Here is a 16,047-nt window from a genome sequence, read left to right as displayed (position 1 = left end):
GATTAGGAAAGTGACAAAAAAACAGCTCAGGAGAAAAACAGCACATGTGCAAGTTCTGAGGTGATTCTTGCACCGAGGAGAGAGACGGAAGGAGCGACAGCGTCCAGAGCTCCTGTCAGGAAGAAAAGTGCTGTGCATCCTCCCAGCCCAGACATCGAGGGTCAAGACCCGAGCGATTCCAGTCAAGGTTCCCAGCCCAGACGTCGACGGTCAAGCCCCGAAGACCTGAGCGACGCCAGTCAAACTTCCCAACGCAGACGTCGACGGTCAAGCCCCGAAGACCCGAGCGATGCCAGTCAAGGTTCCCAGCCCAGACATCGACGGTCAAGCCCCGAAGACCCGAGCGATGCCAGTCAAGGTTCCTCACCTGGGTGACTTCGGTGGACAGGACAGAAGCAAGTTGCGGCGGCACTTGTTCTCAGACGTGTGCGCCAGTGACAGGACATCGCAGAAGCTCCGGAGGTGTCAGATCAGAGGTCCACGTTCGGGCTGGCGACCGGAAAAGACGCCCGAGTCGGGCCATTACCTCTGACATGGATATATTGTACCGGGCACGAATAGAGGGAAAGACTGTAGTCAGATGGGGACCAGCAGATGCCAGAGTGGCATCGCAAAGTGGATCGATAGTGACTGGGGAAACGGGCAGCTAGTTGAGATAGGAACAGAGCATTGCCAAGGCTTTAAAAGACTGCCCCTTGCCCGGTATAGTTAATATAGTTCCCCTTCCCTCCAGTAGATCATTTTAAGCTACCAGCCCCTGAATTCTAGTGTATTCTGATAATTCATTCTGTTCTGTGATTTACTGCTTATTTTACTGTCAAACATTGTAAAGAAATTGTTACCATATACCATAATACGTGTTTTATAATTAATATTAGTTGTTAAATAAAAGAAATATACTGTTGTTCCGCCTGTGTCTCCGCTGTTACATTCTGGTACCTGCTTATAATTACAATGTAGATTTCTTGTAATTCATCCTGCATGATCAGGCCACATAAGTACATTTCAACTGCTACTATCATTTTATTCTAGCATTAGTAAGGAAATACCTTGCTTCATATTGGTAAACAAATTGCAACTATTGGGTGTGAAATTCCTGCCAACAGCCTCAATGCAAATGGCACACAAGCAGAAATATAGATTAAATTGTACAGTATATGCTGTGTATTAGGCTCTTCTCACTCATCTGTTAGCTCCTTCTTCAATAACGGACAAATCAGTAAATATCTAATGTAATCTTTGCATCTGCTTAATTGTTTAATGTATTGTTTAGCTAAAAACATTTTTTTTCTTCTTATATTGTGGACTGTAAGGCTGTGTGCCCACGATGCTTTTTTGGTGCGGATTTGCAGCGCGGAAATGCACCAGAAACGCATTTCATACCTTATCCCATGACTTCCTATGACATTCTGCAAGTTCTGTGCACATGGTCAGGATTTTTTCTGCGTGGATTTTAGTTGCAGAAAAAATCCTGACATGACTAATTCTTGTGCGTTTCTGCATGCGGATTTGCCTATACAATGCATTGGAAAAAACGCATGGCAAATCCGCATGCAAAAACATATCAAAAATGCTCCGGAAAATTTCGTCTTCATTTCTGCATCGTGGGCACTAAGCCAAGGCTATGTGCCCACGATGCAGAAATGCTCCGGATTTTTTCCTGAGCGTTTCTGCATCTCCCTGGCAGAAAAAAACGCACGCGGATTTTACATGCGTTTTTCTGCCAGGGACAAGCGTATGTCCCTCGTTTTTCACATGCGATTTCGCATGCGGGTTGTCAAGCGCTTTTCCAAGCGATTTTAGCATCACTTGGAAAGTGCTTGACAACTTGGTCACACTATATAAATCCATGCAACCGGCATGGATTTATATAGTGTGACCAAGTTAATAGTTAAAAAGAATGGTAAAAAATAAACATTATACTCACCTTTTGATGGCCCCCGGTCTCTTGTACGGTGCGTCCGGTGTGTTGGGCGGCTCTCAATGGTCTAAAAGGACCTTCCATGACGTCATTTAGTCATGTGACAAGTCACGTGACCGCCGACGTCAGCGGTCGTGTGACCTGTCACATGACTAAATGACGTCATGGAAGGTCCGTTTAGACTATGGCGAGCTGCCGGGGAGCCAGGACGCATCGCTGAGGAGACCAGGGGCCATCAGAATGTGAGTATAATGTTTATTTTTTATTTTAAATTCTTTTTTTTTTTTTTACAATGGTACCCGGGTCTGGAGGAGAGTCTCCTCTTCTCCAGACCCGGGTACCATCCGCATATTGAATCGCTTAATATCCGCATGTGCACATGTAGTGATGCAGATATTATGCGATTTAATGCAAGTCAATGGCGGCGAAAACGCAGCGATTACTCAAAATAATTGGTAGTGCTGTGTATTTTTCCCCAGTGATAATCCGCAGTGGAAATGTCCGCAGCATGTGCACAGCATATGCGGATTATCATTGGGGAACATTTCAGACCTTCTACCAAGTGTTTTTTAAGTGTTTCCGTGGCGGAATTGCCGCTGCGGAAAAGCTTAAAAAATGCATCGTGGGCACACAGCCTAAAGATTTCCTTGTGTGTTGTAAATAACGCCCATTGTTGCCATAGGTGTGCTTGGATACATTTGGAGACTATGCTCAATGCCAGTGAAATCAGTAGGATTTATTGATTGCCGCTATGTTTAGATATTGTAAAAAAAATCTCATCTAACATGGTCATTTTCTCATCCTTATAGGTATTTGCTTTCGATTACTGCTTCTGGTCAATGGATGAGAAAAACACGGAGAAATATGCAGGTACAACACCAAAGATTTACTTCTTGATGATTACTGCTGTCAATACAACTATTCTGTGAAATCATTGCAGAAATAGCTGAAACATGCAAATAAATAGAATAAAGCATAATATAAATGCATGTACAGCTGTTCAGTTAATTTTTGGTATTAATTTTAGCATGAGGATAACCATGCAAAGATATGCCAGCTTCAAGTCAGCCTGTCCCCAAGACGGCTTTGTGTCTAATGACTCCCGTAGTGCCAGTCCGGAATCCTAAAAAATCCAACCTTAGTACACTTAATGCCTCATTCAGACATTTTATTTTTTGCATATGAGATAAAACATACCTTTTTTCCTCACTGTGTCATGTCCGATTCTCATTAGTTTTTGGCCCGTATGTCTATTTTTACCATCAGTATGGCATCTGCTTTTCTCGTATGCAAATTTTTTTTCCAAGATTCTCTTACCAATTAAACAGTAAGAAACAGACAGCCAACGGATGATACCCAGACCCATTGCCTTACATTGGCAAGTTTGATCTGTGACGCGGATCAAAATTTTTTTGTTTTTTTTTCTGATCTACAAAAATGCGAACATTTGAATGAGGCTTTAAAAACAGTTTTAGTGTTGGGGCTAAATGCCCTTTTTGTCTCTTCTGGATGATAGAGATATTTATGCAGACTGATCAGGGGATTTGATAGTTAGCAGGGAAACATGAGGCCAGATATGTTGCTCCGGTAAAAGTACAAAAAAAAATGCTATTTATTTTAAAGTCATTTAATTGTTTGCGATGAAGTTGTGTTTTATTTAAAACGTCTTGAAAATGACTCATCTAATTGGAAGGTTCAGGGGCCATTCATCAGGCGCATGGGCACCTATCATTCTCACTTTTTAGCCAGAATTAACTAAAATTAAGAACTAAGACTTTTTTAAAACGTATGTGTGTATATACAGTGGGTACGGAAAGTATTCAGACCCCTTTAAATTATTCACTTTGTTTCATTGCAGCCATTTGGTAAATTCTAAAAAGTTATTTTTTTTTCTCATTAAAGTATACTCTTCACCCCATCTTGACTGAAAAAAAAACAGAAATGTAGAAATTTTTGCAAATTTATTAAAAAAAGAAAAACTGAAATATCACATGGTCATAAGTATTCAGACCCTTTGCTCAGACACTCATATTTAAGTCACATGCTGTCCATTTCCTTGTGATCCTCCTTGAGATGATTCTACTCCTTCATTGGAGTCCAGCTATGTTTAATTAAACTGATAGGACTTGATTTGGAAAGGTACACACCTGTCTATATAAGACCTCACAGCTCACAGTGCATGTCAGACCAAATAAGAATCAGGAGCTCAAAGGAACTGCCCAAGGAGCTCAGAGACAGAATTGTGGCAAGGCACAGATCTAGCCAAGGTTACAAAATAATTTCTGCATTACCGAAGGTTCCTAAGAGCACAGTGACCTCGATAACCCTTAAATGGAAGAAGTTTGGGACCACCAGAAGTCTTCCTAGACCTGGCCATCCAGCCAAACTGAGCAATCATGGGAGAAGACCCTTGGTGAGAGAGGTAAAGAAGAACCCCAAGATCACTGTGGCTGAGCTCCAGAAATGCAGTAGGGAGATGGGAGAAAGTTCCACAAAGTCAACTATCACTGCAGCCCTCCACCAGTCGGGCCTTTATGGCAATGTGGCCCGACGGAAGCCTCTCCTCAGTGCAAGACATATGAAAGCCCGCATAGAGTTTGCTCAAAAACACATGAAGGACTCCCAGACAATGAGAAATAAGATTCTCTGGTCTGATGAGACGAAGATAGAACTTTTTGGTGATAATTCTAAGGGGTATGTGTGGAGACAACCAGGCACTGCTCATCACCTTCCCAATACAATCCCAACAGTGAAACATGGTGGTGGCAGCATCATGCTATAGGGGTGTTTTTCAGCTTCAGGGACATGACGACTGGTTGCAATTGAAGGAAACATGAATGCGGCCAAGTACAGAGATATGCTGGATGAAAACCTCTTCCAGGGTGCCCTGGGCCTCAGACTTGGCCGAAGGTTCTCCTTCCAACAAGACAATGACCCCAAGCACACAGCTAAAATAACAAAGGAGTGGCTTCAGAACATCTCTGTGACCATTCTTCATTCTTGACTGGCCCAGCCAGAGCCCTGACCTAAACCCAATTGAGCATCTTTGGAGAGACCGGAAAATGGCTGTCCACCAACGTTCACCATCCAACCTGACGGAACTGGAGAGGATCTGCAAGGAAGAATGGCAGAGGATCCCCAAATCCAGGTGTGAAAAACTTGTTGCATCATTCCCAAGAAGACTCATGGCTGTAGTAGCTCAAAAGGATGCTTCTACTCAATACTGAGCAAAGGGTCTGAATACTTATGACCATGTAATATTTCAGTTTTTCTTTTTTAATAAATTTGCAAAAATTTCTACATTTTGTTTTTTTTTGTCAAGATGGGGTGCAGAGTGTACATTAATGAGAAAAAAAAGAAACTTTTTAGAATTTACCAAATGGCTGCAATGAAACAAAGAGTGAAAAATTTAAAGGAGTGTGAACACTTTCTGTACCCACTGTGTATGTGTATGTGTATGTATATATATGTATATATATATATATATATATATATATATATATATATATATATATATATATATATATATATATATATATATATATATATATATATATATATATGGTCTTGGTTGATTGCTCTGCTTGGATGACATATTTCATCTGAACATACAGTGTATTAGATCATTAAACAATCGGAGCAATCTAGTAGCATATGTATATACTATAGCTTGGTAAGAAATGGATGTGAAGCAGTGCACTTCCCATTTTATTATAGAAGGCAGATATCCGTTACTTGTAGTATCACCTTGAGGCCATCTACAAGAAGAATTGGACAGAGGTAATGGCCTTCTTTCTGACTATCTCAGCTGTACTTGCACTGAACGGAGATCTGTAAGGCCCAGAATAAGCGTGTGGGGTGTTTCTGGTCAGCATTTCTCTGTCAGTGGTTGAGTCTTTGGTCTTCTCCTGGAAGTAAGTCATCCTCATGTTTCTACTTGGTCCGTGAAGAGAGGGTCGTAATGAACTAAATCCAAATAAATCACATCTTCACGTATTACATGTACGACACTTGTCTAGTATATTTATTAGTCTTGTCACTGTTACAGATCTTGACTGTTAGTTGGAAAGCTTCCTAGATTATATATAGGAGCATGCACGCAGGATATCCATCTCTGGATAGTGCAGTACAGATAAAAGCAGAGCATCTGTATATCTACCGTATAGAGCCTCTGGTGTGTATTAATTCACAGTACATAATGGTAAAGCCTGCTCTATTCCAGAATATTATATTAGATGCATTGTGATTATCTTGAAATATGGACTGTGTATATATATTTATTTTACATACAGTTGTGCTCAAAAGTTTACATACCCCGGCAGAATTTTTCCTTTCTTGGCCTTGTTTCAGAGAATATGAATGATAACAAAAAAAACTTTTTTCTCCACTCATGGTTATTGGTTGGGTGTAGCCATTTATTGTCAAACTACTGTGTTTTCTCTTTTAAAATCTTAATGACAACCAAAAACATCCAAAAGACCCTCATCAAAAGTACACATGCTCTGCTGATTTTGGCCTGATTAAATGCTCAGAATTTGATACAAATGCGTTTGAATGGCTTCTAAAGGTAACAATCTCACCTGTAACCTGTTTGCTTGTAATCTGTGTGTGTGCATAAAAGCTGAGTGAGTTTCTGGAATCCAGACAGACTCTTGCATCTTTCATCCAGCCACTGACGTTTCTGGATTGAGTCACGAGGAAAGCAAAAGAATTGTGAACGGATCTACTGGAAAAGGTAGTTGAACTGTATAAAGGGATACAAAAAGATATCCAAGGAATTGATAATGCCAGTCAGCTACGTTCAAACTGTGATTAACAAATGGAAAATCAGAGTCTCTGTAAAAACCAAACCACGGTCAGGTAGACCAACAAAAATTTCTGCCACAACTGCCAGGAAAATTGTTCGGGATGCAAAGAAAAACCCACAAATAACAATAGCTGAAATTCAGGACTCTCCGAAAACTAGCGGTGTGGCTGTTTCAAGATGCACAATAAGGAGGCACTTGAAGAAAAATGGGCTAAATGGTCGAGTCGCCAGAAGAAAGCCATTACTTCGCAAATGCCACAAAGTATCTCCCCTTCAATACGCTAAACAGCACAGAGACAAGCCTCAAAACTTCTGGAACAAGGTCATTTTGAGTGATGAGACCAAAATTGAACTTTTTGGCCACAACCATAAACGTTACATATGGAGAGAGGTCAACAAGGCCTATGATGAAAGGAACACCATACCTACAGTAAAACACAGAGGTGGATGGCTGATGTTTTGGGGATGTGTGAGCTACAAAGGTACAGGAAACTTGGTAAAAGTTGAAGGAAAGATGAATGCAGCACGTCATCAGCAAATACTGGAGGCGAATTTGCACTCATCAGATAGGAAGCTGCGCATGGGACGTACTTGGATGTTCCAACATGACAACGATCCAAAACTCAAGGCCAAAGTCGACCGTTCATTGGCTACAGCAGAACAAAGTGACGGTTCTGGAGTGGCCATCTCAGTCTCCTAACCTCAATATCATTGAGCCACTCTGGGGAGATCTCAAGCGCGCAGTTCATTCTAGACAGTCTAGGAATTTACTGGAACTGGAGGCTTTTTGCCAAAAAGAATGGGCAGTTTTACGATCTGAGAAATTAAAGAACCTCTTCCACAACAACAACAAAAGGCTTTAAGCTGTCATTGATGTTAGAGGGAGCAATACACAGTATGAAGAACTGTGGTATGTGAACTTTTGATCAGGGTTATTTGGATGTTTTTGGTTGTCATTAAGATTTAAAAAGAGGAAACACAGTAGTTTGACAATAAATGGCTTCACCCAACCAATAACCATGAGGGGAGAAAAAAGTTTTTTTTGTTATCATTCATATTCTCTGAAACAAGGCCAAGAAAGGAAAAATTCTGCCTGGGTATGTAAACTTTTGAGCACAACTGTATAATAATTATCTTCATTTCATGTGCTTGGTCAGCTGGTATGAGTTGGCATTCGCATTTCGTAACTTCAAGCACCACTCCGGTGTTTTTTGTTTCACCACTGGACTGCTGCTTCTACTCTACGTTCCCTGCCCCTAGTAAAATGCTTACTAGCCACCATCTTTTGTTACCAGCCCCACTCCGGTCGTCTTCTGCCAGTTGTGACCTCCAGATCGCTCCAGTGTTTGCTGAGAGAGCCAGAGGTCACTTCTCAATGTAAGTCGATAAGAGCCAGAATGAGGATTTCATAGACTTACATTGAGAGCTTGTGACCGTTACCTCTGACCTCCTGTAAGTCAGAAGCTGCGTTCGCAAGATGGCGGTGCGGCATCGGGAGCAGTAGAAGGCTGCGGCTGGTAAGTATATTACTAGGGGCAGGGAACATGGATTAGTGAAACCACTCAAGCGGTGAAATTAAAAAAATAACGCTGGAGCGGTGCTTTCACTTTGGATATAACCTGTCTTTTGGGGGCTTTTTGGTGCTTGGCGGTACCCAAATGTCACCTCTGCCACATATGAAAACACCAGTAGTACAAATGGCACATGCTAGCTAAGGGCCCTTTCATATGTATTACAAAGTGTTGTTACCTTTTAAACCATATATGTATTAAGTTAAATAACTTTTTCCAGTGTGTGTAAATAGGTGGTAATAGAGTTTGAAGAGATTTTCCACTACTAATTTAACGCTTTTTCACATGTCCTAACTCTTCTTAGCTATCAATTTTCTAATATACTCATAACCTGTCCTGCTCCGGTAAGCTCACGTCAATGTGGGCCATCTAGTCTTCTGTTGTGATTCTGGCTCTGTTACTTCTAGGCTGGATATCGGATGAACTGAGTAGCGCACGTCATTGGTGGTGGCGCGGCTTCCTCTGTGAGTGACAGCAGTGTGAGCACGCATACTCAGATCAGACGTCACTCTCCTCCTCTGCCAGGATCCTTCCATTGCTTTGGAGTGCCATGCTTTCATATGAAAGGGGGTTCAATTAGTAGTGAAAAACTCTGCACCCAATCAGCGCTGACTTCACTATCCCCGCCTTCAGACAAATCGAACATCAAGAGGAAATCAGAGATCAGCTGCAGCCCTGGCTTTCTGTTGATGTTCAATATGTCCGAAGGCAGGGACAGTGATGTCAGCGCCGTTTGTGTGCATTATTCACGTGTCATGACTAGTGTTGAGCGACTTACTTTGGCATTTCAAATTTGGGTTCGTGTTCGGGGTTCCAGCTTGTTCGCACCAAAAAAATCGGCTCCGCTCACGAACATCCCTGATTTGCCACACTGTCACGCAGATGTTATCCTTTAAATGTTTCCCCTTAGACTCCCTGTCAGAGACCTCTCACCCATGCAAACCAGTTCTCCTACTTTGCACTGATGAAAGGCAAACAGCCCGAAACGTGTCTGTAAGTGAAGCTTGTTTTGGTTTGGCTTCTTATCCTAAGTCATGTAGCCAGGCCATTTTAAAGGGTCGATATTGACTTTTAGGATTGCTACCCCAATAGGTGTCAGTAGAGTTCCTGTCCTCATTCTCTCTGAAGAGGCTACATTTATATTATGAAAGACATGGGCTAATTCATGAAAAAAAAACCTACATTGTAATCACTTTGTCACTGTGTTATTAGGAGTGACTTGAAACAAAGCCATGAGAAACTGTGACATTTTTATATCACAATTATGCTATTCGCACTGCTGATACTTGGAAGGATTTAACATGCTTTGTAGTCCTGCTTTGCCAGCTTTGATACTGCTTGTCTGCTTACTTCTTCATAGATCACAATTTACAGATTAATGTCTATGTACATATGCAACCAAATATTTTTCCTGTTATTTTGAGTCTACAATTAATATGAATGTAAATGTGTTTTCATAGTAACAGACTACATACTCGTAGTTTTAGCATGTTGTCATACTCCTCTCCACCTGCACCCCTGTGCTTGCTAATTTACTGGTAGAGATTAGCAGTAAGTAGGGTCATATAAGCAAGAGACTGTAGACTCAAACTATACTTGGTTTGTTTCTGATCTGTTACCATGGAAATGCATAAGTCTGTACAGGAGCTGTGGATGATGGGTTTTCCAGGCTCCACATAAATTTCTACAGTCACTTTATATCACTGCAGATTGCCAAATCTGGTTAGTGGGCAATTTGCACATTAGGAGTCTGTGACTGTTCATATTCATATCCGTTTTGCTTATTTGTGGTCATGTGCCGACTACCGTTTTTTCCTGGTCTACGTTTTAATGCTCATACAGACGTCCGTACAAATCGGTCCGATTTCAGACCGCAATGCATGGACTGGCTGCAAGTCTCCCAACCGGAGCGTAATAGCTTAGTGTATTTCTATGAGGCTGTCACGCTCTGGACACGAGAGCCGCGGCCAGTCCGTTCATTATGGTCCGAGATTGGACCAATTTGCAAGAATGTCAGCATGAGCCTTTATATTGAGATGAGAGCTAGTCTGCACCTTCTGCAAGTTTTCAAATCACATATAAGTGGTTAAATGATGTTCTCTCAAGTTGTCAAAGAAGCGGAATCCTCACTGTGTGCATGTTACACACTGTCAGGATTTGGCAATTTGCAGTCACATACAGTGCTTGCAGAAACTTTTGTAGAACTGTAAAAAAAAAAAAAAAAAAAAACCCATTTAATTCTTTATCAGCTGATGGATGTTATGTATTGTAATGATTTGTAGCATAAAAGCAAATCCTTTCTGTTGTCCTTCAGACGCCATGCACACAGTGTGCACACAGAGTCCCCACAGCAGCTCCATACTATGTTTGCCGCCATATGGTGTGCAGCGTTAATGCCTCTAAGGCAAAACGCATTGGATAGAGAATGCCTGGATGATTATTCTTTTCGATTATCTATGGTGTTGAAGTCTAAGAAAGAACACTTCCAGAATACGGCATCACATAGAGGATGCCATGTCTGATTCATAAAATATTATAAAAAAACAAATCTCAAGGCAGAGGTGAGGAATAAGCCATAGATTTCCATGAGTGCAGTATTACTACTCTGTACAACTCTGAAGTCATATGGAGCCGTCATGCAGTAGCGTGTATTAGGCCTAATGCTTTTTTTACTTAAAGGGAAGTTTCTCAAACTGTGGCCACTATACTTCAGTGCCCTATCCTTTAATTCTAATAATGTCCCTGAGGTCCCAAAGCAATCTTCATATGAGTGGCAACATATCTTTTATAGAGCTTCTCATCATATGTTAAATAGCCAGGGCTAGTATGCCCGAGTGTTGTTTTTCCCAGTCTAGTCCGGCTTCATATGCTTTAATTTTCACCTACCTGTCTCTTCGGGGCACCACACATGCCCAGAAAGGCATAGCGACACCAAGTCCCACACCGGACAAACTCAGAAAAGCATAGTGATGCCAAGTGCTGCAAATATGTTTATTAGTAATGTTGTGCTCATAGATGAATGGTAGAGCTCATCTGCGCTGCCGACTGAGCAGAAATCTACATCGCTATGACGTCCTGCGCATGTGCAGTGAACCGGTGAAGTGGTGCTTAGGAAATTATGAAGCAACTCCCTACCGGACTAGTCCTCTAATCATTAATTGATTCAAATGAAGATTGTTTTGGGACATCAGGAATAGGGCTCTAGATAATGGTGGGTGTTTTGAATACTTTGGGGACCTGACAGGTTCTCCTTTAAAGGGAACCTGTCAGCAGGTTTCTGCTATGTAATCTGAGGACACCATGATGTAGGGGTTAAAACAATGAATTCAGCGATGTGTCACTTATCAGGTTGTGTGCTGTTGTTTACTTACAATGAAGGTTTTATCACCTGGAGATTCACTGCCTGGACTAGGTCTCATGCACCTGTTAGACTAGCCACGCCCCCTCCTGTGATAAGCAGCTCACTGAAAATAGGCAATGTACACAGAAGCTGTAGAGTGGGCGGGGTAGCTTTCTCAGCTCTGCTTCAAGTTACATCTGAAAACGTTGATTGTGTCACAACTGCTGCACGTAGTAAACTTAGTGATACATCGTTGGAATTAGGGTCTCTTTTCCTACATTATGCTGCGCTCAGATGAGGTAGAAAAAACCTGGTGACAGATTCCCTTTAACCGTGCTGAGATCTAGTAAAAATGTACTGGCCAAGTTTCACCTGCCGGTTGTAGGATGTGCCTAAGGCTGTGTGCCCACTATACGTTTTTCAAGCGTTTTTGCCGCGGAATTTCCGCAGCGAAAACGCTTGGTAATACGTGCCCCATGGTCCCCAATGGTATAGAAAAATACGCAGAATGTCCATTAATTTTGCGGACACGCAGCGTAATTGCCGCCATTGACTTGCATTGAATCGCTTAATATCCGCATCACTACATGTGCACGTGCAGATATGAAGCGATTCAGACCCGGGTACCATAGTACCTGTTTAAAAAAAAATAAAATAAAAATAAACATTATACTCACTTTCTGATGTCCCCCGGTCTCCTGTACGATGCGTCCGATCTCTTGTACGGCTCGCGATGGTCTAAAAGGACCTGCAGTGACATCATTTAGTCATGTGACATCGGCGATCGCGTGACCTGTCACATGACTAAATGACGTCACCGCAGGTCCTTTTAGACCATCGCGAGCCGTACAAGAGACTGGACGCATCGTACAGGAGACCGGGAGCTATCGGAAGGTAAGTATAATGTTTATTTTTTACCATTTTTATTCTTTTTTTTAACTATTACTTGGTCACACTATATAAATCCATGCTGGTTGCATGGATTTATATAGTGTGATCAAGTTGTCAAGCACTTTTCCAAGTGATGGTAAAATCGCTTGGAAAAGCGCTTGATAACCCGCATGCAGAAATGAATGTGAAGACGCTTGACAAACGCTTCTACCTGGCAGGAAAAACGCATGTACAATCCGCATTTGTTTTTCCTGCCAGGGAGAAGCGGAAAAAATCTACAGCATTTCTGCATCTTGGGCACATAGCCTAACTCTGCTGATTAAGCATGTCTTATTTCAGAGGTAAATTCTTCAGGGATTGGTCACGTAACATTCAATATGCCCTACCTTTCCTTGTTTACCCCAGCATATGTTGATTATATACAGTACAGACCAAAAGTTTGGACACACCTCATTTAAAGATTTTTCTGTATTTTCACAACTATGAAAATTGTACATTCACACTGAAGGCATCAAAACTATGAATTAACACATGTGGTATTATATACTTGACAAAAAAGTTTGAAACAACTGAAAATATGTCTTATATTCTAGGTTCTTCAAAGTAGCCACCTTTTGCTTTGATGACTGCTTTGCACACTCTTGGCATTCTCTTGATGATTTAAATGACTTCTCTGTGTAGTGCAGGTCCCAATAAATGATGAATGAGTAAAAAAAACAGTATTTTGGGTCAGGGTATATGATGACTTTTGTAGGTCGGAACAGAAAGTCAGATATCTGGTAAAGGTGAGCATCAGCTTACTGTCTTGTCAGCGATGTATGCAGCCGCACATTGGCAGCCCGGCTGTATTATGTATGCCAGTCACTCTCTCGGCTCAGCTGTCGGAAGAGGAAAGGAAGTAATGACACTCGGTGATTGACTGCACTTGGCAAATGTACAGGAAGACTGAAGCTCTGTTGTTCCTTGGACTTTTTTTTATTCTATGAGTCTTTCAAAGCACCAAAACTAGAGTATCAGTAATGAAAAGAGTCATTTGTGCACATTATCATTTTACTGTATTATTTTGCAGGTCAGGAAGTGGTTTTTAAGTGCCTTGGGGAGGGAATTCTTGATAATGCCTTTCAGGGATACAACGCATGCATTTTTGCATATGGGCAAACAGGTACGAGAGTAAGTGTAAATGTATGTTCAATTTGGTGACATAAAAGTAACAATATCAATACTCTTAGGGCTTGTTCACATTTGGTATTTCTGATGTATCTGAAAAATAAATGAGTGTTCTAAAATCTCATTCACATGGTGCATTTTTTTCCGTGAGATTTTTGACCTGTGGTGCATTTAAAAAAAAAAGCACAGCATGTCAATTCTATCAATGTTTTTACTGCAGGTTTTCCTATTAAGATAAAAATGGCCATGAAAACCGCATCCAAAAATGCACATAATGTATACTGTGGATTTTTGGCCATATCCTGATTTTTCATGCAGAAAACAAAAGCATCAAAAATTGTGTGTGAACATACCCTTACGATTAATATATCAGTGCTTAATATATAAAAGCAGATGTTAGAAACAATTATTATTAGTTTTCTTATCTTATCTGGTCTTCTCTGCTGAATTTTCACCTTGCTCCAGGTTCAGGAAAGTCTTTCTCTATGATGGGCACAGCAGACCAGCCTGGATTGATTCCACGGCTCTGCTGTGCTTTATTTCTGAGGGCGGCAGAGGAAGAAAATGACTCTCAGACTTTCAAAGTGGAGGTATCCTATATGGAAATTTACAACGAGAAGGTCAGAGATCTTTTAGACCCCAAAGGGTAAGTGCTCTTGCATGCACGTCTTTATTTCTTACGATTTCTATTCACCTTTAGTTATGCCCAGTTGGACTATGGCTTTATATTGTATTAATTTATTGAAGATCCTAATGACTAATATGCCATGACTAATGTGTCATAGATGCCATCAACTTCTTATAGACATTGCAATTTTCGTACTGGCCAATGGAGCTTTTTTCGACAAATTCCTCCTTTTGTTTCAGGAAATAACACATGTACATAGCCGCAAAAGTCTAATCCCAATCCTATCTTTTGCAATGGTCAAAGGAGGGGGAGCAGAGTCAGGTGTGACATTACCTAATGTGATTGGTGGATCCTGTGTTATCATGTGTATAGAGGTGTCACCTGTCATTGTAATCCTGCCTCTGCTGATAAGAAAACGCTTCTAAGCTCTTCCTGAAAGAACAAGAGGTATAACTCTAAAAATGCCCCAGTGGCCAGTGTGAAAATTGCAATTCCAAACAGTTATTGCAGTGCCAAGCAGGGGCAATGGGAGCCAATTTTCCTGAAATATGGGGCTGGTGCACCTTATTACTTGCCTGTCCCCGCATCATTCTATGCAGTGCTCCCCTTCTCTCTGATATAGAAACTGCATGTGAGCTGACAAGTATGTCTGTGTCTAGATGTTTCAAGCACAGAATGGCATCACAGGCCGCAGGTTGCCCACCCCTGCTCTCGGCAGATGGTAACTTAATCAGCACTGTGATTTATGGAGGCATGAACCATACATAATATTGTTGGAAATGAATAGTTTGTTGAAGCACCATCTTTAATCAGCTTTTGAAGATCAGTTATCTACAGTATGTCTGCATTTCAGATTATAATCTTATTAGGGTTCTCCCTCTTCTAATTCTAAAAATGAATGAGAAGGCGAATACAGGGGCCAGTGGAGCACTTTAAAGATGGCCAGGATAGGCCTAGTGAATGCCATCGAGGGCAGTACAGCTTTATTTTTCATTATGGTAAACTGTTATAAACTCTGGTGTAAGTATAATGATCTGCACATCAGTTTTTGATGAGCTGATCCCATACATGGTCCAAAACTGACAATTATCTCTCCTGATTGCACCATCTACAGGGAAGCTCGGCTGTGTTCTCTATGGGGACAGCAGAGTAAGCTGCCGCCAGAATCATCTGCCTGCAGAACAAGCGGATCAGGCGATTGATTTCCAACTGCCTGAGCCTTATTATAGTTCATCCATATTAACCCCTCACTCTTCTCTTCTCCTATGTACAGCTGTCATGCTCTCTTCACAATGTTATACCACACAGATCCATTCATTCCCACCATACAACACAGGAAACACTCTCACAAATCACTCAACCATCTGCTCACTCTCTGTATCTTCCTTCTCTTAGTCGCAGGTGATATTTCTCCTAATCCAGCACCCTCCAGTAATAACACTAACTCTTTCCCTGTTACATTCAGAAACCCTGCTAATCTCATTAATATTCCCTGCATATCTTCTGTCTCATTCAACTGTGCCCTTTGGAATGCGCGCTCAGCATGTAATAAACTATCTTACATCCATGACTTTTTCCTCTCTAATTCCTGCAACCTTCTGGCTCTCACTGAAACCTGGATCCAGCAGTCGGACACCACCGCCGCTGCAGCTCTCTCCTATGGTGGCCTACACTTCTCTCATACTCTGAGACCTGACAACAGATCAGGTGGAGGTGTTGGTC

General features: G+C 41.5%; 1 protein-coding gene across 5 annotated transcripts in view; it reads left to right on the top strand.

Moving 5' to 3' along the window:
* KIF13A (kinesin family member 13A) overlaps positions 1-16,047 on the top strand; it is a 220,376-nt gene that overhangs the window by 111,864 nt on the left and 92,465 nt on the right. For all 5 annotated transcript variants that reach the window (XM_073678820.1, XM_073678817.1, XM_073678818.1 and 2 more), the window contains exons 3-5: positions 2,731-2,791; positions 13,600-13,692; positions 14,163-14,343. In XM_073678820.1, the coding sequence (XP_073534921.1) occupies positions 2,731-2,791; positions 13,600-13,692; positions 14,163-14,343 (335 nt within the window). The remainder of the gene's footprint in view (positions 1-2,730; positions 2,792-13,599; positions 13,693-14,162; positions 14,344-16,047) is intronic.

The sequence above is a fragment of the Phyllobates terribilis genome, unplaced genomic scaffold, assembly GCF_046119375.1.
Source record: "Phyllobates terribilis strain yellow unplaced genomic scaffold, ASM4611937v1 Scaffold_4__5_contigs__length_816908805, whole genome shotgun sequence".
Taxonomy (NCBI): Eukaryota; Metazoa; Chordata; class Amphibia; order Anura; family Dendrobatidae; genus Phyllobates; species Phyllobates terribilis.
Note: the sequence above shows the minus strand (reverse complement) of the source record. Positions and strands in the feature narration are given on the sequence as shown.